The following is a 27,576-nucleotide window of genomic DNA, read 5'->3' as shown; positions in this document are numbered from 1 at the left end:
CTTTTTTTCTAATTTTACATGTGTTTTCCATGACTGGAAAATTGGTTTTCCAGGTTTTCCAGGACATGTTGGAACCCTGAGGTTGCAAGACAGGATCTTTATTTCCACAACAACATATGCTCTTTTCAGTTGGTGATAGCCAGTTGTATTTTCATATTCACATATATGCAGGTGACAGCAGATTCATGCAGGTAGCCCTAGTTTGGTTTCTGTATATTTTGGCAGACAGTGTGAAAAAAAGGGAAAAGATGACAATGTTCTGGCACCTTTTACCTAATACTAAATGTCACCCTTACACTTCTTTCATGCTAGATTTCTGTCTGATCTCCACCCAGCACCCTCTCCTCTCTACTTCTCTACCTTTTCTCTCTCATTCACATGTCTTGTCTCGGGTGGGTTTGTGCTGGTGGGACCAGATCAGTATCCGTTTACATTGTAAACAATAGTCCTCTGTTCTTTCCCTCCTTTTCCCTGCCCTCCCTCTGTATCCTCCTCTCACATCCCTCTGGCATTCTCACCTCCCTTCACCACAGTACCCCTCTATCTCCCTACTGTCAACACCCTTCTTCCCTCACTCTGTTACTCTCATCTCTCTATCCCTTGAATGTGAACTACATTGAAGTCAGTTCAGATCTTCAATCAGTGGTGTCACAGGGTTAAAACTATATCAGCCTCTAATACACTCTAATAAGTGTTGCTCTGTAAATAACTTCTGCGATGTTAAACTCAACCTTCAAAGGGTTAACACTATTTGGGAGTTCTCAGTTTGGAGTTGGAACTGCAAAAAATAGCTGAAGGAATGATTCATTACAAATAAAACCAGCAAACAACTGCACCAGTCATTACGTGATCATAACCCCTAAAATACCATGACTGCATGAAAACACCCACTTGCAGGATTTTTCCTCTATGTTGACACTGTAAAGTTTGTAATGAGGTTACTATCTACTATCTTCTCAGCAAAGGGTTTATTTCAGCTGCTCGGCTGTTAACCAGGACCAAGAAGTACGACCACATCACACCTGTTTCAGCCTCTTTACATCGGCTCCCTGTTTGTTTCAGGATTGATTTTAAGATCTTGTTGATTACTTTTAAGGCTCTTCATGGCTCCAGACTATATTTTAGACCTTGTAATCCCTTATAAACCTTCACGTAGTTTGAGATCTTCAGGCAAGGGCCTTCTGTCTGTTCCTGAGTCCAGGATGGAAACTAAGGGGGGCAGAGCTTTTGCCATCAGGGCCCCGAGGCTCTGGAACAACCTGTCCAAAGAAATTAGGTTGTCTGAGTCAGTGTCTTTGTTTAAGTCTCTTCTCAAAACGCATTTTTATCTGAAAGCAGATCCTGATTTTACCTGAACTGGCTGTTTATTTTATTGCTTTTGTGTATTTTATTTCTTTATATTTCATCATTCACTGTGGTATTTTATTTCTCTTGTTGTGAAGCACTTTGTACTTTGTTTTGATAAGTGCTCTATAAATAAAGTTTTATTATTATTATTATTATCATTTGCTTGAAGGAGCATGCCACAGATTCAGACAAATGAAGTCATGAGGAGTACTACTCTTGAACACTTGTTTAATGTCCTCTTTGGCTCTAGAGAAAGTTTTAAACATTTTGAGAGGGAAAATTATGCTGTTCTCAGGGTTATCTTGGCTCAAGCTCAGGGACAACGTTTTTTAACAGGAAGTGTGTGTTACAAACTGGGACATGGAGTTTGAAACACATGGGCTTTCACCAGTCAGAGAAGGTCTAACACAAGCTGCTATTGAGTTGCATTATGGGAAATGTAGGATCCAGCATTTCTGGAGCTTGACCCACACTAGGGATTAAAAGTTAGGATATCTCTGCTTCTCCTGCTTTGATTTTGGCCACTCTTTTTTTCATTTGTCTCTTGCAGGCCTCGCAACATTTTGGAAATGCAATTCTAAATCGCTGGAGTACCCCTTTAAAGAAAGAAGACCTAAAACTGAACACGGAAAATAATTTACTGAAGTCAACTGCTACATGTGGTGTGACACAGATATGTCGTATAGTATGAGATAAATGTCTACTGATGTTACACCAGGGTCAGATTAGATAATTTACTGCATGACAGATGCTGTGTTCCTCTTGTCCCTGACATTATGTTGTGTACCAAGGCTAACTGATAGTGATGTGAAAGCATTAGACTGTGAGAAGAACAAGCTATTAAGAAGATAGTATAACACCAAAATACCTTTGCAGTTCCTTCCTCGTCTGTTCTTGTACAACTTAACATGCTGACATGTAGAAATAAACTTTTAAGATATATTAAGATTTAATATCCCCAAAAATTCAGAAACTCAAGGTCCTGTGCCCTCATTTGATCAAAGCCAGGACTTTCAGTATAAAAGTCTCATCTGTATTTTTTTACCCTCCTCATCCCCTCTGAGCTCCAAAGGTTCTGCCCTGTCCTCCTGCCGCAGTGCTGCTGAGCTAAATCTGGGGTCCCTCCAGACACTACATACTGTATATAGGCTAGTCCCAGATTAGTAACTGAACTGGGTTAGTTCTTCCAGGGCTTGATCTATTACATTGTAGTTTCAGAGGACCCAAATACCTCAGGGACAGCACACCTACTTCCATTAAAAGTCTGTCCCTTGTGCTGAACTAACTAAAAATACAGAGAACAGTGTTTGGTGAGAGTTTCAGCAAATGCTGGTCCGACTTATTATCATAAGTTTTTTTCATGTAGATGCTAAATTAAAGCTGCACTAATCTGTGTTTTTATATTAACAGTGTACATGTAAAGTGAAAGGTGTCAGTAATAATGACAAACTCAGAGAATTATTATTACCCACTCTGCAGTTTCTCTTAGCAGCAGCAGTGTTTTCAGTGAAAATGCTCTGATAAACCAACTGCACACTACCTGTGACCAGCTATAGTGGAGCATTTAGCAGCTAAAGAGCCAGATATTTCCCTCAGGAGTTGGTGGAGACCAAACCAGAGCTTAAAGGAGAGTTTATATTAGACTCAGTCAGTTACTGCTACTTTAGATCCATAATCACATACACACATATGTGGTTCACACATTTTAAAGGGTTTACTGTATAATGTAGTTTGATGCAGAACAGCGTGTATATGTGTCAGCAATAGGACCTTATACTTCAGGAAATGCAGCTACCCCAGCTGCATGTAATGTATGTTAACAGGACAGAGCAGAACTAATTGTAACACTGTTACCTTCTATACTTGTATCTGTAGGTCCCATAGTTTGTCTGAGTTGGCAGTGGAAAATGAGTCACTGGAAGGCAGCACGAACCATCCGGTCACTCAGCGGCTGGGTGGGACGGAAGTTGTCCCCCAACAGCCCATCATTCCCTTCTAGCAGTTCTGCCCCTTTAACATGGGACCGCAGCCTCCGAAACTCCTCAATCTGCAGACAGAAGAGAAAATATTTCATTTTAGAGGCCAAACTAGGACACAGCTCCATATCTCAAGGCTCCACACATAACAAGTTTGACCAATATAGTCAAACTTTAAACAGGCAAGGCAGGCAACTGCTTGGGGCCCCAGGCTGTCAGGGGGCCCCCGAGGGCTGACAAACTTGTCTCAAACAGCAATGTCTCAAACTGTGGCAACCGCAGTGACCGCAACCCCCTCCCCCTTAAACAAACAATGGACTTGTGCAATGACATCTCAGTAGGAAACTTCCCTGAAGGGGCCCCATGTCATTTCCGTCCCTTTGAACTAGCATGATACATGAAGTTTGGATTGAAAGTCAATGAAGGAAAATGAAGAGGGGTTATCGTCTGGAAGTGAAAAAAACAAAGACAAAAAAGAGGATGAGGAGAAAAAAAAGTAAGACAGTAGTAAGTGGAGCAGATATGACGATTACGTTGTATAATAGTAAAATAACTGTCTGAATGCTGTTATTTAGTCTAACGTTAGCCTTAACAATCGGGAAGACACTTGAATCCCTTCAGCTAGCATTAGACTAATGACGTTTATTCTTTCGCGTTTTTTGTTAGTTAACCTAGCTAGCGGAGCTGGAGACTCCAGCCTGGAGTGTGGGTCCAGCTCCGCTGGCCGTGACCGAGTTGAGTGCTACACTCAGGAATTCTAATTCTATAGTGTGAAAGCATTTTGAATTGACTTCATTAACATGCTACTATAATAAGTATCATATAGGCTACTATATCACTTTCTTATCTTTCCTCAGGATCATTATTGAAGTTTCTGACAGCAGCAAAAGAGAAGGATAAAGTGCCCTCTCCAAATGCTGGCAATGAAAACTGTAAGTTCAGTATTCCATGTTAATTGATAACATTTGCCCTCTAAAGATTCTTTATGACAATATGTACCCTGTTGTTGTTGGTTTTTTGGTCATATCAGTTCAGTCAATAGTCCACCTCCAGCGGGATGACGGCCACCCACCTCCTGCCTGTCATGAGCAGGCAGATACACCAGCACAGGCAGATCAGTGCTGATACTGATAACTGAGTTCAATAAATTCCACTTTAGTTGATAACACATGCCCTACATTTTTTTTGTTATATCACTTCTTGAAGTTATTTAATTATTTATTTAGGTTTTTTTTATTCTTTTAAATTTTGAAAATGACAAGGTTTTTCATGTTCTTTATATTAACAGTGTTTAAAAAACTACTATGTGAACATTTCAAATAAAAAAAGTTTAGATTTCGTACACTTTTTGTCAGTGTCATATCATTTATAACATAATGGTGATAAACGCTGGTTGGTGGGGGCCCCTGGGATTTTTGTCTAGAGCCCCAACAGACTCTAGAATGGCCCCTGGTCTCTACATAAGAAGACAACATGGTTAAACACTGCTTTTGCCCTTTTGCTTTCCATAGATACACAGGATGATTCAAGTGCTCCATATGACAAATATTTGCTGTACACTCAGGGTTTCCTCGGGCTGTTAAATACTCAGGTGACAAAGCTTTCAGTGCTGAGTAAAAGGAACCTGGCTGGGAAAGGATTAGAAGACTGGGATCCATGTGGAGTTCCTAACGGCAGAGAAAAACCCTGTAATGACATAATGATAGTGGGGGATGTACTGTGATCATCGAAAGGCAGCTGACAGGTTCCATAGCTGTGGAAACTCATTGAATACAACAGTATTACATTAACAATACAGTATACAGTAACGAGCACAACATTTGCCTAAAGAAAGCATGGCAGATGGGAGAACAAACAGCATGTATTAGCACTAAATGTGACGTTTTGACAGATCTGGTCATCTACAAGAAACAACATCTTCTCTTGTTTTCTTGCTCACACCGAAATGTTCAAATCAGAACTGTGACAGAAAGGATCCCAAATCTGACTTCCTGTTCATGTGTAAATGCAGCCACTGCAGATACTATCACTTTTACAAACGTACTGTATAGTGGCTGGTTACATCAGCCAAAACAAACATGACAACAGCTTCTGTGCTGTTCTGTGCCATTGGCTTACAGAAGGAGGATTTATTGCCCACTGTCAAAGCGCAAAACTTGTCGGTATAGCAACAACACACACACACTTTTACATGCACTGTGCACACACACTCTCGGTCTTTTAGCAGTCAATAACAGCCGGATATGGGAGGTGTGGGCTCTAGGTAAGCAGGACATGCTGTTTTAAAACATTTCTGCTGTTGTTTGTGTTCATTCAGCAGTGGGACCATGGCTGAAACAGGATACAGAAAATACTGCAGGCTCCTACAGTACTTACAAATAGTCAAATAAGGTAATACAGTAGATAATGAGACTAAGAATAAGTCTAATTCAGAGGTGAGAGAGACAGGTGCATGCCAGTGCTCTAAAAAAAAAAAGTTTCACCCGTTGATTTGGCCGCTTATCAATACGGTCAACAGCTCCAGCAGCAGCGGCTCATGGAGGATATCAACTAGACACTTACTGAACATACAGACATGATACACATATTTTTAGATTCAGTGTGACTTACACTTCCCGATTATTATCTCAGCTGTCCATCACGAATAAATGTCCATAAATCTACATAAGTAAAAAGACGCTCCTTATAACACCACAACTTCCCTGAGAATCATCATGTTTTTAAGTTTTCTTCATTATCAAAGTAATACAGTACTAGTTGTCTGTACATCCACGGGTACATTGCAAACAGGAACTGCTAATTCAGCATACTTTTAATGGTTCCAATTTGACAAATATCAGCAAAAAAAAATGGAGCTCGAGATGTAGCCAACAGCTAACTCACTGACTCCATGGCAACGTTCTACTTCTTGTTGACATCCCCCCAAAGCCCCCAGGTTAGGAGGCCCCAGTTGTCTCAGTTTTGTCTGAAGGAGGACCCACAATGTCAGACTTTGAAAAGCCCTGCTCTGACGTGACTTTTCTCTCATTTTTGGTTCCTTCTTATCACAGCTAGGGTAGGTAATGTATTTCAGAGAGTGGTGGGTAGAGTACTGAAAATCTTTACTCAAGTAAAAGGACAATTACCTCCAAAAATATATATACTGAAGTAAAAGCAAAAAATTACCATTTGACAAACCCACTCAGTAAAAGTATAAAAGTATTTGGTCAATAAACTACTCAAAGTACAAGTTACTTTGTGCGAGTCCAAGCCAAGTCTCTCTTTTGGAATAATAAGTGTATCTGCTGTGCAGGTTAGAAATAGCCACTGTGCAACAGTTATTTCTAGGGAATGCACTTTGCTTTGCATGTTGATTATCTCTAATTTTGCTATTTCTGTTTAATACAATTCTTACTTATTCGTTTTTTTATCTACGTGAAGGTATCAACTTTAGAATATCATACTTGCCAGCTGCCTACTCTACTATTGCTGCCTGTATCTGTTGTTTTCTTGATATGGACATGTAGCCAACCAAACCACTTGCTTTGATATAAAGGGCGCTGCATATGAATTGCCTTCTCCAATAGCAAGGGCACAATATGATCATTCCTAAAGCATCTATGAACATAATCTTTACAATGTAAAGAATGATTGTGTCAGTAACACAGGAGCAGCCTATTGTTGAATGAAGTAGGGTAAGCCCATGTGCGTCACGCGTAAAGCCCAAAAGGACTGCTTTATCCACCCATATTTGCTCTCTGCCTATGCTTCTCAAAAATGATTGTTACCTAAATAAATAACAACTGGTATCCTACTGAGTGAAAGCCAAGATCAGTTTCACCGGCGACATTCTATTTAATGAGTTCACCGTCGGGCACTGCTAGAAAGCAAATAGCAACCGATGCGAATGAGAGAAATAGGCAAATTTCCATCAAAAGAAAAAGCCATGCTCTGTGCAACGAGAGGATTCTCTTAATATATCAGAATCAATCCAGTGATCATCTGACTTGTTTATACAGTGTGTCGCCTACATTCATTCTGCATAGACTAAATACGCTTTAATACGCCATTAATGGAAAGTGAAAGTATTTTGCTGCTTTCCAACACGGCCACCAATGGCATAGTGTGCAGTTACTGGATTTGAGTTACATTAGTGGAACTACCAGACCTTTAAATTGAAAAGGTATTTTGTCAGTTTTTGCCTTTGCCCAGCACATTAACATCTGGCACAAGTGCACGTCGTCTTGTAACGCAAGGGAGACCGGCGCTCCCCTGCGTAACGGCCTGCACACAGCTCGGATGACAGCTCATTTCGGTCAGACTGGTAACAGGCTAATTGTAACGAAGGTATAAATGGCAAATGTAGCAAAGTTAAAAGTAGATTACTAGCCGAGAAAAGAGTAAAAGTACAGTTTTAAAAAGGACCGTGAAAAGTTACCGTTCCTAAATAAAACTGCTTTAGTCATTTGCGTTACTTGTAACGAGTTACTACCCACCCCTGATTTCAGAAGCAATTTTTGGTATATTTGTTGAAATTTATTTTATATCCCGACAGCAATCAATAAATCTAACGCTCTCCAATGTTACCTACCCTAGCTTTAAATACTGAATCGTTTTACCTCTAAAATGGCTTGAATTAAACAATTCTTTCATTTAAATTCTTTTTAATCACTCTTCAATTCAATGCTGTCGCCGTTTTGGCTTATGTGCTGAGTGAGCAACTTTCATTGGAATAAATGGGTGACATCTTGGTAAATGGAATCCAGTTCTCAAAATAAATAAATGACATTAAAAAGCTAACTTCTTATAGCCTTCAGCCAATCAGACAATGATGATGTTTCTCAACCACACAAGTACAAAAAAGCTATTTGATGCAACAGCTTGGGATTAGCCTTGGTTAGCAGGTAGCATTTATGATGATATAAATTCTAGTACAATTATATGTCAATGAATACTCCTGTATTGTGTGCTTGGCCATATTAAGACATAAGTGATGACATCCTACTCTGCATATCACTTGCCTCACTCCTTGCCTTTTTATCCTCTGTTCGACTGCTTCCTGTTTTTCCTGCTTTCTTCTGTTCTTATTTTACATGCTGTTTGTTTTATTGTTGTTTTAATAGCTGATCTAACCTCTGGCCAAGGGACAACAGTTGAAAATGATCCTTTTGGCTAACACTAGCACATTTACAGTGATGTTGATTAATGTGCATTGTCCCTGTAAAAAATGTTGCAGCTGGAATATCATCCATATTAGTATGGACATAGCTTGAGGCCAGAAGGCATTCTTTCTGTTAGCATTTCAAAGGGTCAGCAGGCCAGAGGGCAGCAAGGATGAAAGACTGAAATAAATGTCAGAGGATCACCATAATCATCCTTTTCAACAACCTGCTCGAAGAGAGCCATGAGTCAGGCAAAGGCTGAATTAAAGTTTAAATCTATTAAAGGCAATGTGACAGGCTCATTGATTTGCAGTGGGTGTAAAGGCTTCCTGTACTGTGGTGAATGCCAGACAGCCTCAGGTTAGTGGTCCTGTGTGGTATGAAAGCCACAAAAGGGCCTGACATTGTTTATATGTATGGCTTAGATGGGATGTAGAAAACAGAGAGAGAGAACAAAGCTCAAACAAGGACAATACAGGTGGTGACAGCCACATATCTTCCAGTTTCATTTGTCAGATGACTGCATGCATGTAAAATAGTAATTTAAAATAAAATAGTAAAAAAAAAGTAATATGTTGCTATACTTAACAGTTATCACTGATCAAATCACTTTTACTACTCACTACGTTTTACTACTCTTTCTAATCTAATTCATGCAGTTGTTTTACAATAGAATCACAAACAAATTTCAATGCAAACACCTGAACTGTGATCGTTTGTACTGAAACACAGAATATGAGAGACCTCACACACAGGTTTAACTTAAAACATTAATGATGGTTTCATTAATGTATACCCACTTGGTACTCGACACTTAGTTTATCTTATACTTATACCGACCTGATACTTAAATTATTTAATTTATTTTCTGACCTGTTTTATAGTGTTTATAGTGTATCATATCGTTTTCTAGTACTTCTCCTGTGTGCACTGACGTAAAGGCGAGCTGCTGTAACAAAGAGTTTCCCTACGGGGATCAATAAAGGATTTCTGATTCTGATTCTGATTCCATTTAGGTGTTTCAGTGAGCCAGCATGCACAATACCAGGGTGCTGGAACTGACGCACCTGAATGAAATGTTACCATCATTAATGCTATTAGTTACACCAGTGGTTTTACTGCGATTACAAGTGAAAAATGTCAGCTGTGAGAAAGGTCTATTTATCCTCTGATGCTAGCAACAATGCACCACTTCACTGTTTGCCAACCCTTATTAAGCTACGAGAAGGAGGAAAACAAAAGCTTTTTTTTTATTGCTTTGGTAATTCAGTGATTTTCACTGACTTCCTCAAGTTAGTGGACAACTACTAAATTGTTGTTCAGTAAAAATGTATCTGTATCCAGATTAGAATTTTTTGTCTTTTTTCTGGAGTTTTATTTCTTGGCCACTTGAGGACAGTGGAAAAAGTTACACAACACTGACATAATCTTACCTTACTGTACAAACTTGCTTATTCACACATCCAGATCAATATTAGCATTCATTTTGAGTCAGGTGGCTGTCCACCTGATGAATGTAAGTCTCCATTTTCACTCTCCTTTTAGCTCTGTTTGGGTCTCCAACTTCTGAAAAAAATATGTGGCTCTTTAGCTGCTAACTGCTCCACTATGTTCACCAGCTAGTTGCTAACTTTGTCCGTCAGCTGATGGCTGCTGAGCAGCTCCTGTACAGTGGGTTTATCAGAGCTTGCGGGACAGAAAACCAAAACAGTGAGCTAAAAGATACTAAAACACTCCACAAGGCTGAGGTGAACTGAAGAGTTCTGTGATAATTCCCCTTTCACATTACATGTAATCATTTCATCCATTGTAGGAATGGAAGAAATTATACAGTCACAAGTAACCCCTTTAAAATTTAAAAGCAGGCTAGTTGAAACATTCCTAACATGGAAGAAGGAACTACAAGAGTAGTCCACATTTAGCATTGTACTCCATTGTTCTCTGACTCATGATGGACAGTTAAAAAAAAGAATGCAGCAGGAAATCGATACAGCAGAACCAGAGATATTGTCTTTGTTATTCCCGCATTCATCTTGCTTGTCGAAAACTGGCACCTACATTACCCACAGTGCAACACAACTGCCAACAGTTGTATGTATGGACATCTAGCTTCAAGCAGCGATGAGGAGCAGGCTACAGAGGTCTGGTAAGCTCACTTCTTTCTAACTCTTCACCCCCAATTTTTTTTCATTTTCAAGTAGTAGTCTTCAGCCCCAAGTGACACTGACTCAAGACATTTATCAGACTTCACACAGCTCCCTCCAGAGCCACAAAAGGCTTTATTCAACTTTTTCCACACACGCAGTAGTACTCCCCAACACCCGGAAACAGACTTTGAGGTGTTCAATCAGTGGCGTTCCCCTTTAAAATGTTTTACCTGTAACTGTGAGATGGTGAGAGGGTAGCGGTAGAGGATCCAGGTCACATTTTCATTACAAGGCGGTGTGGTCAGCGATCCTTCATACACCCAGTAGTCTCTCAGTAAAGGGTCTGAGGGCAGATTAAACATTTAATACAAAATGCATTAAAATGCTTTTTAAAAAATGTGTTAGTGAAAGCAGCTTTCATTCCCTGACTGTACATCATGATAAACAATCCATTTGGATGAAGTGGCGAGAATAAGCTTACATATTCACACTGATGAAAAGGGAAATTAAAAGGTGGATAGAGTAGGTGCTCCTCTCAGTAACAGAGGGCAGCACAATGCATACAAATTATTAAATATGTTAAATATACAAAAACGCATCATTTTGTCGTAGGGGAGTCGGGCAGTTTGGTACCCCTTTTCTTGAAAATAGCCACAGTCCCTCAAAATGTTGCATGTGCATGTCCCAGACTAGGGATGGGTTCTGCGAGCCGGTTCCAAGTTGGTAAAACACCCGGATTCATTAAGCTCCACGGCCAACAAAACCCTTATCAAATCTTTCATTCACAGTCTCGTAGATCGTCTCTTTTGCCTCTTTCTGACACTACAGGCATCTGCAAAGAAAGAATAGTAGTGATGTATACAAACACGTGCTATGGCGAAACAGTTGTTAGCAAGACTGACTGGAACGTTTAAGGCGGCCTGCCATGTTCAGTCAAAGTGTGGGTACACTTCACCAAAGTCAACCAAACAACTGCCAAATACAATATTTGCAAGAGGGTTCACACAACAAACAACAAGTCCCAGTTTGAATATTTATTGAGCATCCATCATGTTAAAGTAAGAACTTGTGGCATTGGCCGCTAATGTAGCCAATAGAACAGTCAGTGTAGGCTAAGTTCTGACCTGGCTGCTGCCAAATGTTCGGAAAGGAGCTGTATCCCCCCACACACCCCAAGTGAGGAGAAAACGCTGTTTTCCCTCGCAGCAAAAGGAACAATGAGTCCGGACAGGTGTGATGAATGTCTACACCCTTTCAGCACAGTAATCTCTGTGGTTTAGGTATGACGCTGAGTGAAATAAAAACAGTACATATTGTTTAACTGAGAGATGTCTTAATTCCCCACCAAACAAACAACCCTACCCCGAGCGTCTACTTTTTTCGCCATCATTATTTGATATTTTAATACTAGTGATAGTGATTAAGAATAAGCTGGCATTAAGAATGAATGAACTGATGAGAGGATGACCCAGCAGGCTGCCATCTTGAGTCAACTATGGTGGTATAACCTAAAACTTAAACTACAGTCATTTTTCACAAGGTTTCATATTCATTATACATTTGAATTCAAATAGTTTTCTGCTCACCAGGTAACAGAGTGTTGGGGTTGAAGCAGGGGATTATCTTGTTCTTCCCCTGATGGAAATACAGCAACACAACATTATTATTGTCATCATGTATTCAGTTTAATTATGCGATTATTCATCTAACATCTGACATCCATCTTTATCTTATCTAATAAGTCTTATTCTCACCTTGTACTGCAGGTCCTGTAGAACTTCAGTGATGGCCTTCAGACCCAGATGCTCTTTACCAATCTGATAAAAACACATTTCGCGTTTCAGTGGGCGGTCAGTTGGTGGCCATAGGACTTATCAATGCATCTTCTACAAGGTACAAGGTCATTTATTTATCATTTTACAACACAAAGTTGTATAATGAAATGAAAGTTTGTTGCCCCTTCATGCTACACACATAGAAAATAACAGATAATTCAATTCATATTAAAATGGGGTAACATAAAATAAACAATATATACACAGTTATTTATACACATATACACCCAGGAAATAGTTCCACGGTCCGCCCTTCGAGTGCTTGATCCGGGATGTTGATGGAGCAGGTCTTTGTAAAGATGTGGGTACAACAGTCTCTGCTCCACGTTGCTTGGCCAGACTGAGTCCCATTTCGTCCAGACCGGACATTAGCCAGGAGCAGCCTTAAGTCCAAACTGGGCCAGCATGGCTCCTGTCCCGGCTGTCTTTCCTCTCCTCCTGGGCGATCACAGCAGCCACCGTAGTGCCTGCCTTCTTCTTCTTCTCTCGATTTACTTGCGGATCAAAAACAATTTTAACGTGCATACCGCCACCTACTGTACAAGAGTGTGTAACATCATGTCACTTTACGATATTTCTTAAATTCTTCCTGCCAGCCTTATGTCACTTAAGAAAGTAAAGCGTGCATTCCTGGTGGCTCTTACCCCCTCTCCCTCTCCTTCTGTTCCCAGTATCCCCATCAGATAGCTACTGAGTCTGTGCATTCAATTCAATTCAGTTTTATTTATATAGCGCCAATTCAAAACACAAGTTATCTCATTGCACTTTTCCTATAGAGCAGGTCTAGACCGTACTCTTAATAATAATATATGCATACCACCACCCTATCAGGTCTGACCTCTTAAACCCACTGTAACCGAATAATGGCTGCCATTATTTCTGCTGTGTATACAGATAACTGGTCGGACAGTCTTTTCGAGATAGATATTTTACACTCAGGGACATACACACCAGCTTCCACACCCTCTTGTTTGTTCTTAGAACCATCTGTGCATATTTTGAGATAATTGTGATAACTATCCCTGAGGTACATACTTGTTTTAATTTCCACTTCATTCATTCGCCATTCTTTTTTCTTTTCCAAAATAATCATCAACCATCTTAATTTCTGGGAAAAGCCAAGGGGGTATGCTGCTAGGTGGGGTTGACCTGGTGAATTCTAAAGCCTCCATTCCATATGTCCTTGCTCTTTCTTCCCTTTTCCACCCAAACCCACACCCACACCCCTGGAACTTGGAATATTCCCAGCAATCCTGTAGCGTCTTCTTTGTAGGGTTTTCTTCCCCACTTCCTTTTAACCTGACCCAGTATGCAAGTGCGAGTTTCTCTCTTCTTAACTCCAGCGGTGTTTCTCCTGCTTCTCTTAATACTGCATTAATGGGGGTTGACTTAATAGCTCCTATACATACACGTAATGATCTGTACTGTAGTCTGTCCACTTTTTGCAATGATGTCTTTGCTGCTGCTCCATATACACTATACAACCATAATCTATTGTTGACCACACTGGTGCATTACTGTCACTTTGTACTACATTTCTTTAGGCCACTACTAGAATTCTTATTGTTTGTTTGTCCTGCTGGCCTCACTGTCATCCTACCAACCTCTCGCTCTTGCTAGCTTATCTCTCTCTTTTAAAGCCCTTTTCAGCCTCGCAGACCTGGATACCATCCATTCCATTTCATTCCTATTATATCCCTCTGAGCTAGTTGACATGATGTTACAGTCAGAGTACAGTTTATGCTAATCCGCCAAAATAACTTTAATCCTACCACGTTTACTCGTCTCTCCTCCCTCCAACTCCCACCTTGTGGTGCCTGCCTGCTCCGGTTAATTTGGCTCAAGGTCCGCTGCTCTTTAATCCCAACCCCAGCTTCCTTTTCCAGTGACAATGATGATGTATTACTGTCATAGGTAATACGTGTTTCAGCAATAAAGCCAAAAGTGAGGGGGAAAACAGATGAAAAACAAGAATGTAGCAAGCAGAGTTTGATGGAGCTACAGGCTGCAGCATCTGCATGCGCAGCCGTTGCCATAGCAATCACTGATAACATAGCAAAGACAATGTTATCAGTGATTGTTTGAAAGACAGGAAGCAGAAACTAGACGAGCTATCAAAAACAGGACGTGTGAGGTTGACTGTGGCCTCAGGAGGTCAGGGCTGTCTGGGGTGAAACAGGAAGGAGACTGCTGTAGCTGGTGTTTTGTCCCTGGGGTGTTTTCCTCAGCTGGTGTGACTCAGGTCCTTCTCAAAGTGATGTTATTCTCTGAGGTTTGATTGGTTTCATTAAACTGGCATAAACCTTCCTACAAGTTTAAGAGTTTTCCCAGCAGGAAAACTGGGGATCAATTCAATGAAGAAGTCATGAAGTAGAAGAATCAGGGAATTTCATAGGAATGTTACAGAAGGTGCTTTCCAACTTGTGTCATACACATACTATTACACAGGATGGTTCAAGGTAATCTGGAATGAACCTGTTAACTGATTTAGAAAAATAATACTTACAATTCCAGGAAGGAAAAACACTTTAAGGCCACTGATAAAATATGTTCTCAAGCACACGTCTAGTTCTGCTCCAAAAGATTACACTCAGTTGCAGTTAATTACGAGGTGCCCGAGGCACTCTGCAAAAAATCCTCCCTTCATGAATATACAAACTAGACATATTGAGTAAAATAAAGCTCTTTTTTCCAAAAGCCAATTAAATTCCTAAAAAGCCAGTGATGACGGCAATTATAGTTAGGTTAGCATGTTATTAACTTAACATGGTAGCCAATGATATTATAGACAGATGTGTGCTTTGTTGCTTGCTAAGGTGAAGTAGCTGAGGATGACTGTGTGGTTTATTGCTTGGTGTGTAGAATGCTGTCGGTGATAACAACATGCTAGGTAGCTTAACATGTTGTTAGCTGGTTGATATTAGCTAGCATGCTGTAGCTGGTTTCTCATACCAGAGGGGTTGTTAACTAGTGGCTATCAGCAAGACTAGTGGAACCAGATATACAGTGATGGTGGTTGGACAACTGAGTGGGCCATGGCTTTCAGATTAAGTTGCCTGTCAAGCCAGTGGGTCCAGCCACTGCAGTTTAGCCTAAGCAGATTCAATATAAGTATCTGCTCTTTGGGTGAGAGTAGGATTTAAAGGCAGCTTAAAGGTACACTGGGTCAGGGATAGAGAATGGTGTCACCTGTCAGAGGACTCAGTAGGTTTATAACGACACAGCCTGATAACCATTGCAGGGCCTAACAATAGCTCAAAATATAATTTAACTGGGCTTCCATAAGAATGCTCACCCAACTTTTGCCACATCATTACATACATTTACTGTGTATTGATAACTGCTACCTGTTACAGTATCAAAAGGACAGTGGAAAAAATGTAGGGCCCAATGTATGCTTATTCAGGTTTGAAGGTAATAAAAACTAGAAAAACTGAATAAAAGCCAGTTAATATGTACAGTATATTTTCTCAAATGTGAATATTGTACTAATTTTGAGATCTGTTGAATTGGCAGTGTAAAACTGTGAGGAAAACCAACCCCTTATCTGGCCGTTATGCCAGCCTACTGGATCCTGATGTGGATGTTTACCTGCACAAAAAGAGCTATGATGAGGACTCCATTCTTCTTCCCAAGAGCATCCTCCAAAGTGTTAAACAGAGTGCTGTTCCAGTGAATCAGATGGAGCTACAGACAGACAAAGAGATAACAGAACACAACCTGTATTTGACAGGCCATTGTTATAAACAGGTGTAGGTCAGCTGGGGGTGACTGAGGGCTTTCTATATGGGCTCTTATGCCAAGTTAATGTGAACAGGGAGAAAGGAGTGCAAAACTTCTACCATGAAACAGGTAAATAGACTATCAGACCACAGATATGTAGTTGATAAGACTGAAAGCTGCCATTGTACTTAACTTACTGTAATATAGAAACAGTAGAAAATAAATATATAAAATCTCAGTGATTTCTGACCTGTCAGTCTTGTTATCGGTAGTTTTAGCTGAGACTTCCCATTGAGCATTGATTTTGTGATTTGTAAAAGTGGTCAAAAACTGTCTTGGTGTCTAAGTATAGTAATTGAAATACTGTTGAAATATGAAAACTTGACCTATAAATCATTCACTTTTTAAACAAATTTAGCCCAGTTTTAAAGGTTAAAGTTGACAATATTCTATAATTGGTCAAAAAATCACATTAAAAGACTAAAACCAACAATAACTACACCAGATTTATCCTTTGATCTAGATGTCTCAACAAGTCCTCCAAACTAAACGACAAAATATGTTATAAATGGTCTTATTCATATGACTGTTTTATGATCTACTACCTCTATGTTTAAAGTTTGGTTAGATTTAGACGACTAAATAATTTGTTTAAGTTTAGAGAAAGGTCTTAGTCATGGTTAGAAAAAAAACAACATTGACTGTTGGGAGAGAATGGGATATGAACATTTTGATACTTTGTACGTCCAACCATTCACCCTGACCTTTTCCCTAACAGATATTTCTGCATTAGAACAACATAAAGCTACTTCCACCTTTACTTCTCAGACAACAATTTTTATTTGCATGAACCAACCCTATCGCCAGACAAGAACAACAATATAGGATGATTCTGCAAAACCCCTAAATTCGTTCAAGCAACCGAAATACATTCAATGACAAAGTTTTTTATGTCCAATGCCAACATCTTTAAAATTCTTGCTTTGCACAACATCCGCACATGGCATCTATTGAATGGTTAATGTTAGGGAAGAATCGTAGTTATGGCAAATAAACTCTCATTAACGCAAATAAACTCTCATTAACGTATGGTTAGGTTTAGGCAACTGAAATATCTTATTAAGGTTAGGATTAATAAAAAGGCAAACATTAATTAAAGTCTGACGTGCTACACACCCATCCACCACCCCAACCTCTAGACCCTTACTTTCCACCTCACTACATAAATGGCACACTACCTGCATTGGCACTGAAAATTGGCATTGGACGTAAACCATGAGGTGCAAAATTGTCCAATATGGACATAACAAGTAAACACAAAATGCAGTTTTTAAATGAAGGTTGTTATTATTAAGGGAAAACAAAATCCAAACCTACATGGCCCTGTGTGAAAGAGTGATTGCCCCCTCAACCTAATAACTGGTTGGGCCACCCTTAGCAGCAACAACTGCAATCAAGCGTTTGCGATAACTTGCAATGAGTCTTTTACAGCGCTGTGGAGGAATTTTGGCCCACTCATCTTTGCAGAATTGTTGTAATTCAGCCACATTGGAGGGATTTCAAGCATGAACTGCCTTTTTAAGGTCATGCCACAGCATCTCAATAGGATTCAGGTCAGGACTTTGGCTAGGCCACTCCAAAGTCTTCATTTTGTTCTTCTTCAGCCATTCGGAGGTGGACTTGCTGGTGAGTTTTGGATCATTGTCCTGCTGCAGAACCCAAGTTCGCTTCAGTTTGAGGTCACAAACAGATGGCCGGACATTCTCCTCCAGGAGTTTTTGGTAGACAGCAGAATTCATGGTTCCATTTATCACAGCAATTCTTCCAGGTCCTGAAGCAACAAAACAGCCCCAGACCATCACACTACCACCACCATATTGTACTGTTGATATGATGTTCTTTTTCTGAAATAAGTAAAACTTTTGTCTCATCAGTCCACAGAATATTTTCCCAAAAGTCTTGGGGATCATCAAGATGTTTTCTGGCAAAAACGAGACAAGTCTTAATGTTCTTTTTGCTCAGCAGTGGTCATTTTTGCCCAGTCTCTTTCTTACGGTGGAGTCATGAACACTGACCTTAACTGAGGCCTGCAGTTCTTTGGATGTTGTGGGCTTTTGTGACCTCTTGGATGGGTCGTCGCTGCGCTCTTGGGGTAATTTTGGTCGGCCGGCCAGTCCTGGGAAGGTTCGCCACTGTTCCATGTTTTCGCCATTTGTGGATATTGGCTCTCACTGTGGTTCGCTGGAGTCCCAAAGCTTTAGAAATGGCTTTATAACCTTTTCCAGACTGATAGATTTCAATTACTTTCTTTCTCATTTGTTCCTGAATTTCTTTGGATGTCTAGCTTTTGAAGATCTTTTGGCCTCCTGCACTTTGTTAGACAGGTCCTATTTAAGTGATTTCTTGATTGAGAACAGGTGTGGCAGTAATCAGGCCTGGGTGTGGCTAGAGAAATTGAACTCAGGTGTGATAAACCACAGTTATGTTTTAACAGGTGGGGCAATCACTCTTTCACACAGGGCCATGTAGGTTTGGATTTTGTTTTCCCTTAATAATAACAACCTTCATTTAAAAACTGCATTTTGTGTTAACTTGTGTTATCTTTGACTAATATTTAAATTTGTTTGATGATCTGAAACATTTAAGTGTGACAAACATGCAAAAAAAATAAGAAATCAGGAAGGGGGCAAACACTTTTTCACACCACTGTATCTGTTCCTTGACCAAATTTTATCCTAACTTAATTTTACCTAATTAATTTTAGCTGCTCTTTCAGGCTCTTGATGTAAAGTTAACAGACAAATGGAGGACACAACCCAATCTAATAGTTCCCTAGACACACACACTCATACAAACACATTGATTTCAGCCTTCAACTTCAGATGTCAAAAGCGTTACTTGTTAGAGAAGATAAAACAGGTTTGGTGCTCAGGGACTCCACAAGCTGCAATGTTATCTGAAGGACAAATGTTAATGGCAGAAGTCTAAGCATATGAAAACTTAATCTATTTTAGAGGCTGTTGCTCTGGTTTGAAAGTGCACCCCACTCCATGGTCATAGCATAATAGTGTGTGTGTGTGTGTGTGTGTGTGTGTGCACGCACACTACCTCCATAGGGAAAGCCTTGAAGTTGACAGTATGCTCTGATCCTCTCTGGTTCTCTTTGCCCCAGTGGAATCGAACCTCATGAAGCTCATACTCATGATCGCTAGGCAACGGACCCCCGGTAACCACTGCCAACAGCACAGGAAACCCGGGGCAAAAGCGATCAAAGCGGTCAGAGTAAAAGTAAAAGTGAGAAAAAGGGGTCATTAACAGTGGGCTAGATTATTATTATTTTGTTATCAAGCATTACATTAAAATGCACAAATGTGTCACTTACCACTAACACACAGTGACTAAAACTAAACATGCATCCTGCCTTCTCATCACTTCTTAAATCAATGAGTAGTAAGTATTGACATGTTGTCATGTCTCCTGGGAGTCACCTGACTTGGACTTGAGAATGATGCGGACAGTGTGTCCGTCGTTGATGACCTCACAGTCTCGACACACCACGTAGTTTGGTGATAAGCCGACATCCAGGAGGGATGGGTCATACTGAGCCTCCCTGGAGTTCAAGTTAATGGGAGACTGGTACTCGCCATTGGCTGCTGGAAAATGGAGTCCCCATTCTACACCTGAGTGAAAACAGGCACACACACACACAAATTACATGTACCATACATGTCTATGTATTCATTGAGCACCTCTACAATCTGTGTAAATGTAGTGTGCTACAAATTCATACCCTACCCTTAACCAAAGTTATTTAGCATAACCTTACAATAACTGTGAAACACTGAGCCAAAATACAAGCAAAGAGGCTAAATTTTCACATTAATGTTTGCAAATATATAATATGGATTTGTGGTGTTGCTTAAACATAAACTGTTAATAACCATAGGAATACACTGGAGTGATAGACCTTTTTCACAAAAGACATTTTTATTTGTAACAGTAAGAAAAGCACAGGTCTTACTAATAATATTAAGGAGGGCTCTGTTTTATTCAAGTATCCCAGTAAGCCATGATAGTGAGCCAGCATGCACAATACCAGGACCCTGAAACCCAGTTAAATGTAATTCAGCAATTATTCATTTTTTTCTTCTGTGAAAAAGGCCTATTCCATTTAAGTGTCTTGTAAGCCATGCAAGCTGTTGTGGAGGAAGTATTCAGATCCTTAACTTGTGCCAATACTCCTATACTCTAATATAAGGTCCGACAGGTTCCGCCTCTCCAAACTTTCATCTGTCAAAACAGACACAAATCTGGTGGTGAGCACTGTTAAACAAACTGACACTCCTCAATGGAAAACAATAAAAACCAAACATAGATAGACAGATGCAACAGATTAGTCTGCCGCACCCGTAAACTGGCATTAACTCTTTAAATGTAGAATCCAAAAAGGCAGGATAGGGTACCCTTGTACAGAGAGAAAAGTATCTAGCTCGAGACAGATTTGTGTATTCAGTATAAAAGGTAATCTACTGTAACTGTAGGTAATCTACACAGCATATCTTGAATGTGTCCTGAGTCTTTAGGTGTGAAAATCTCTTTGATATTATAATACAAATGTTACTGTACACATTATACAGTATTGCGCTCCTATTACTACAGGAAACAGTGCATATGTAGTAATGATGAAAACTCTGCTTTTGCAATGTACCCACTTTTAATGTTTATTTATGATCCATATGTCTTTTTATCAGAATATGAATCTTCCATATGGTCTCAGAGGTTATTAAATTTAACAACTGTGTATACTGCAGTAGCTGTATTCAGGATTTTGTTTAAAACTGAAAATTCTTTAGAGGATTAATACTAATAGACCAACTGTGTCCATGTTTGGGCATTGTTGCCCATGACAAAATAACACTTTAAAAGAAAACGTTTTAACGGAAGACAACTTAACTCATGTGGTGGAAACTCATAGTTAACACTTATGTTTTATGTTCATAATAATATCATTATAATATCACTTGTGTTCTTGGTTTTGCAGCATATGATGACCGTGCACCTTGACTCAGAGCACTGTGCCCTAGAGACGTGTTTGATGAAGATAAACAAGCCTCGGGGCTTCCATTCCAAAGTCTTGACAAAGTCATGTCACACCATGACATCAAACAGATAATCAGGAGATCAAGAAGTGTGTGATCAGCATCTGCTATAATTGGTGCGTGAGGTTACCACCCTCTATGACAAGATGCACAAATACTGAACTGTGTGCTTGTGTGATTCAGTCGCTTTGCAAACCGATTCAGGTCTTCATTGATTTCAATAAAGGTCTTTAAAAAACTTTCACTTTGTCTCTGAACTTTTGATTTCAACCACACTCGCTATAACAGGAAATGCACAGGTGTAATTTATAACATTAATTATTGCTCTGTTCACTTCAAGTGTCCAGTAAGCTGTGATAGTTGGCCAAAAAACATTATGTCTGTGAACCTGGCTGCCATAAACTGATTATGAATATTGTTCATATTTTACAATTACACTTGTGCTTTCCTTCTATGACATGTCAAAATGTCTACAATGAAAAAGGTAAATATCAATTTAATTTCTGTGTTAATAGAGATATAGTGCCCCCATGTTGTGTGTTTAGCATAGCTTACCAGAAAGAGTGAAAACAGGTGGGAACAGCTAGCTTCTGTCAAAAGAGAAATTAACTAACTACTTATTAACAAACTAGCTAACTGTTCTAAATGTATATGTAGTATCATGTTAGCTAGTTAAACTCCTCATTAACCCACAATGTCTAGTTTTTAATATTCTAGATACAAGTTAAATACACACATACATTGTCTAAATTCAATAACACAGCTTTGCAGTTGCAAACAATGCTAGGCTAGCATTTGAAAGCTCTTGACAAAGTTAGTAAATGGACTTTGATGTATTTTTTCAGTCAGTCAGTGCATTACCCTCAACCTTCTTTTTTTCCTTGCTATTTTCATCATCCTCTCAACTTGTATTGAGGCCAGTTCCCATGTGTGACTGGTTGAAATCGGCCTGGTATCCCCCTGCCTTTTCCTCCCTCTACCCCTCCATTTATCCCCTCTCTGCTTCCTCTCAGTGTCCAGTTTGTGAACAGGATTTCTTGCTGTGAGTGTGGCAATGACAGAATTGCTGGAAAGTGACAGAAGAAGAAAAGGAGAAGGGAAGGGAGTTTAAAGCACTTAAAAACAAATTGAAGCAGGTTATGTTTGCAGAAAGGAGGGTCAGCCTGTCAGCCTAACTGGGACCGAGACTTAAAGAATTATTGTATAAGCATGTCCTGTATATATGTGTATTGTAAGACAGATTGAGATATTGTAATATCTTTGACCAAACGACGGGAGGTGAAAACTGTCTTAGGTTAAGAGAGTAACACTGTTGCTATCAACTTACGTTTTCTTGCACTGTCAGAGAGTGAAGAAGCTCAGAGTAGAGAAAGTGATACTAAGTGACACCAAAGGTACACACTGGTCTAGATTCACTTCAGCTTTTTGCTGACCACAATCACTCTAACAGCACAATGAGACCATTGTAAGATGTGTGGAACCCAATGTGTTTTTAAAAGGAGGAAACAAACACATTTGGTAAGTATCGTTTTCAGGAAAACCCAATGTACCCATGTCCCTCCAAGAAAATGAACTCCTTTCCTCACAGTATGCCCTTCTACTGCAGCTACAGTCGAGACAGACGCTCCGCGCTGACTCACTACTCACTCCATAGCAATGAGGGGTGAGGGGACCCGTCACATTCCCGCTTTCCTCAGCAACAAAAGCCTTGACAACAATTTACTAAAGGCAGTGAGGGTTTCACTGCAGCTACAATACACATAAAAGGGCTGTGCAAATGAGTTTTGGTTGGGATGGCAGAAGACCGCATGGCTAAATCCTCTATAATCCTACTGACCAACTGACTTACTATATAATGTATAGAAAATTCTTATTTTAGCATTCAAAACTACGCAAGTCTTTGCCCTGTCAAAACCTCTTTGGACTTCATGTTTTCCCAGATCCCACAATTCCAGATAAATTTATAGCAAAGGATGAATTAATACTTTTGGCTGTTAGCAAAAAAGCCATCACCCTGAAATGGCTGCAAGGCAAACCATCCAGCAAAGGACGACTGAACTGCAACTGTCAATGAAATTAACTGTGTGGAGAATTTGGCCTTTATCTCATGACTACCACATGAAAAATATGTAAAATACTGGAAAAATGGACCTCTCTGTCCTGCTGTTATTACAAACATATCTGAGCTAACTGCAGCACCTTCAACCGCCAATGGACTCGTCTCTTTTGTCGAGCCGTGACGTTTAGCCCTCGAAGGTCTAGGGCTTATGGAAAATGGTGTTTTTTAAAGACAGATAAAAACAGAAATATTTAATAAACTACAATAAAACAGACACAGAAACGGCAGAGAACCTGGGTCGCCCGCTTGAGCTAGTTCTGAGCTCCTTAGATTGTAGATATAAATGTTTAAACTTTTGTCAATATGGAAATGCTACACATCGTTAGATCAGTTAGATTCTCCACAATTCAATCGTTCAGTTCATTTTACGGAAACCACGAGCACCAAAGTATAATTCATTCATATTTACTGGCATGGCAAACAAGAGAGAACAAAGTGGCGACTCCCTACCTTTGAAGCGGTCATAAAGTCAGAATATGTTTCCATTCCTTGATTATTTATATTCCTTTAGTCCGTAAGGGTCCACCAATCAAAATGGTTTTTCATAAAAATAATCCAAGTTGAAATAACTACAGTAACCTTTGGTTTTCATCCTTTCTAAGGTAGTCTCTCTCTCTCTCTCTCAGTTGGGCTTTATTGGCATGGGAAACAGATCTTAACATTGCCAAAGCATGTGTGAAATAAAAACATACATAAACAGAAGAATTGTGATATTAAAATATATACAGATAAGTAAGATGGGATAAAAATAATAAGAATAAATTGTAGACTTGCAGTTAAAATACAAAAGTGAAAACTAAACACGGCAACATTTTTGTGTGTGTGTGTGTGTGTGTGTAGGTCATTCACTGTCCCTGAGGTTGTGGCATGTTGATATGTACTGGGCAGCAGGATCGGCCCTGTCTCCTTCTCCTCGGAGTATTTTTAATTTTGAGAGGGCATTTAGCTCTTTGAAATCTGAGATTACAGAGCTGAACTTGTTGAAGTAAACGTTCCTTATTTCATTGGATGGAAGTGCATCTCTGTCTCAGCTCACCTGTCCAACAGTGAGCACATATTCTGTTTTCTTTTGGGTGCCAGGACTTTTTGTGTCGTCCTGTTTCGATTGCCAGTTTGTGGTCACTGAGCCTGTCCTTGGTCAGGATCTGTCTCTGCTTTCTGTCTCTGACAGCAGAGATTCTCTCTCTCTCTCTCTCTCTCTCTCTCTCTCTCTCTCTCTCTCTCTCTCTCTCTCTCTCTCGTTTAGTGATTGAAGCAAATAAAAGCCCTGGCTATTAATTTAAGTTTTACGGTATGTATATACTGTATGTTTCAGGGCGCTAGTTTCAGTTGCTTGCCAGCTATTTGCCCCCTTGCTAGGTGTGCAAGCTACCTAATTTAGTTAACATATATTGAGGGATGTAAAGCTAATTAATGCAGTGTTAACTTCATGGGAAATTGAGGGGACAGGTCATGTGGTGACACAAAGCAAGTTTTTGCTTTGTCTTGGTCTCGATGTAGGTGGTCTTGACTACAACACTGCCTTTTATCGAGTTTTTACTATTATTTAACTGTTGCCGCAGGCTTGTTATTTTTTCATAACCAGTCTATAAATTCTTCTGGAAGAATCATAAATAACTTTTTGCATTCTAGTTAATGCTTAAAATTTTTTATGTTCTTTTATGAATTTATGATCTCACATTGTAATCCCTTACAAAGCCAATTCTTCCAATAGAGTCCATTCTAATGAAGACCTTCTAAACTTATAATATCACAAGTGTCCTGCAGAAAGTCTTTGATCTCACATGCACAAAATTGTTCTCTCAATGATAGCGTTTAAAGAGCAATTCAAATATTTGTAAAAGTTTAAATATACTATCTGTGTCGATGGAACATCCAATGATCCATTATTCCTCTACTTATGAAAACATCACTTTTAGGACCAACGGTTTCCACAGGACACGGATGGTATTTGCAAGCCATACATTAGTGTCTAATTCATGCGTACAAAGTGTTACATATTATCGAGTATACTTACAGTAAGAATTTTACAGTTCAATATCACAGTGCATCCCTCGATTCTCAGTAAAGGCAGCAATATAAGAAGACAAGAGTGAAACAACACAAACTAAATGAACTCATTATATCATTATATCATATCATGACACACTATAACTATGACAGTGAGTTTGATATTCTTATACTATATTTACGCGTCAGTGACAGACATATGTCTGTGGAAAAGTTTAATTGGAGCTAACGTCAGTCAGCTCCAGGTAAGCCTTTCCACAATTGCTGGACGGTGTCTCGTTCCACTGATCTTGTTAGGCCAAAAAATGTACCAACTGACTTGACAGTTAGTTAAAGGGGCACTCCACCAATTTAGATTATCTTACCTGCCATGTCTGTGGTTCTGGAGGAGCTTTGTCATGTCTGAGAAAGTAACCCTGATGATGTCAACAGGGTTATGGGCTAACAAAGTATTTTGTTGTTTAATGTGGAGGATTTTTGATGTAAAATTCTGTTACGTGTGCCACTAATGGCAGACGGAAGCTAAATATTACACTGTTGAGAAATCTCTGAAATCTGCAGCAAAAATCAGCGATTTTAGCTTTCAGTTTTGGGTGAATTCAGTAACTATAGCACCATTTTTTGTTCACAACTGCAATGCTGAAGTGTCCAAATCAGCAATGGCGGCCAAGGTTTGTTGGAATTGCAGAATACAGAGCCACCCCCATGCCAAACTGAAAAAAACATGATCTCACAAGACGCTAAGTTGAAATGATTAAAAACCACTGCTGCTTCTATTTTGACCAATCTTTTTGTTGAGTCACCCAACTTTATAGAAGTGCAATTGTAAATTGCTGGAGTACCCCTTTATTTCCATCACAGATATTACAGATATTTCAAGAAATTCATGACAGCAAAACTGCCAATATCATAATGAATTGTTTAATGTGATTATTGTTTTATTTATGTGTTTGTCTTGATTTTAGCAACACCTTTGTTGATATGGTATCATTCTTTTGATGTTTTGCACTGATGGCTCTCCACATATTGTTGAGGCACTCAGTACAGCATGTGACGTCTTATATTTCTTCTACCTTCTTATATTTATTCTAAACAAACTAATGTTGCTGCTTTGATATAAAGTGCATCTCTTCCTGTACAGCAGAGGAACAAGGACCACCCTCATAATTGTTTAAAACAGCACATTTAAAAGCTTTCATGAATAAAAAGCTATACGTATTAGAGTAATCTGCAAGAGAGGGGTGCAAAATAGACAATTATTCATTTGAAAAAACAGTATACAAATTTTTATGTCTTGTTTTGACAGACAGTTTACAGTGTACTAACACATAACCAGGATCTACAATATGTGTCAACACTGCAAAACTCCACAGAATTAACAGGCCGACACAATAAGTAAAGACTATACGTAAAGTTTTGGGTTCAGACCCCTTTAAAACCCATCTGGACCCTCAACTTTTTATACCAGCTAACATCACATATTGCTCATCATCCCTCCACATGAGGACCAGCCTACCTTCCTCGTAGCCCCAGTCCAGCTCATCTTTCCCTGGGATATAATCTGATTCCTCAGTCACGTTGTCAGCCATGGTGCTTGGCAGTCTGCTCACTGTGGGTCTCCCAGTAGATTCCCAGTCACACTGGTTTTATCCGTTCACTTGGACACAAACTGAAGTCTCTGCAGTCTGCTGGATGGATTCCTAGCCGAGCAACAACTCCCTCAGCCTTTCAATTTCTTCTTTTTCTTTTCTTTAGTTTCTTCTTTCTTTCTCCCTGTTTCTGTTCTTTCTGTATTCTCCTTTTATGTCCTCTCTCGTGCTCTTGTCTTCTTACAGCTACTAACTAATGTGTGTGGAGCTCTCTGCCTCTCTGTAATTCTCTTTACTCTGTTGCTCCTCCTCTTCCTCTCTCTTCATTTTGCTCTGCTGTTTTCTCTCTCGCCTCTCTCTCTTCCTTTCTCTGTCTCTTTTACTCTGCAGACTGCAGGTGTGCTCGCTCAATCTGGCTTTCTTCCAAATCATTATGGATCAGTATTTTTTTGTCATCCACCTTCCTTCTATGCTCCCTTTATTCATGAAAATTAACTTTTAAGTGCATTTGCTGAAATTATTTTTTCCCCTTTCCGTTATATTATTAATGTTTCTCGGTTGTAGTTTTACTTGCATGTTATTTTCTGTAA

General features: G+C 39.6%; 1 protein-coding gene across 3 annotated transcripts in view; it reads right to left on the bottom strand.

Annotated features, from left to right (window-relative positions):
* ca8 (carbonic anhydrase VIII) overlaps positions 1–27,316 on the bottom strand; it is a 36,178-nt gene extending 8,862 nt beyond the window's left edge. The window contains exons 1-8 of one of the 3 annotated variants that reach the window (XM_044219368.1): positions 26,914–27,316; positions 19,658–19,843; positions 19,278–19,402; positions 16,038–16,133; positions 12,366–12,428; positions 12,198–12,246; positions 10,842–10,954; positions 3,202–3,394 (exon numbers count right to left, since the gene is read on the bottom strand). In XM_044219368.1, the coding sequence (XP_044075303.1) occupies positions 3,260–3,394; positions 10,842–10,954; positions 12,198–12,246; positions 12,366–12,428; positions 16,038–16,133; positions 19,278–19,402; positions 19,658–19,843; positions 26,914–26,986 (840 nt within the window). In that variant the 5' untranslated portion in view covers positions 26,987–27,316 and the 3' untranslated portion in view covers positions 3,202–3,259. Of the gene's footprint in view, positions 1–3,201; positions 3,395–10,841; positions 10,955–12,197; positions 12,247–12,365; positions 12,429–16,037; positions 16,134–19,277; positions 19,403–19,657; positions 19,850–26,913 lie in introns of all 3 variants that reach the window. The other 2 variants (XM_044219367.1, XM_044219366.1) reach the window with 2 other exon arrangements.
* Positions 27,317–27,576: the final 260 nt, after the last annotated feature.

This window comes from Siniperca chuatsi, linkage group LG13 (assembly GCF_020085105.1).
Source record: "Siniperca chuatsi isolate FFG_IHB_CAS linkage group LG13, ASM2008510v1, whole genome shotgun sequence".
Lineage (NCBI taxonomy): Eukaryota > Metazoa > Chordata > Actinopteri > Centrarchiformes > Sinipercidae > Siniperca > Siniperca chuatsi.
Note: the sequence above shows the minus strand (reverse complement) of the source record. Positions and strands in the feature narration are given on the sequence as shown.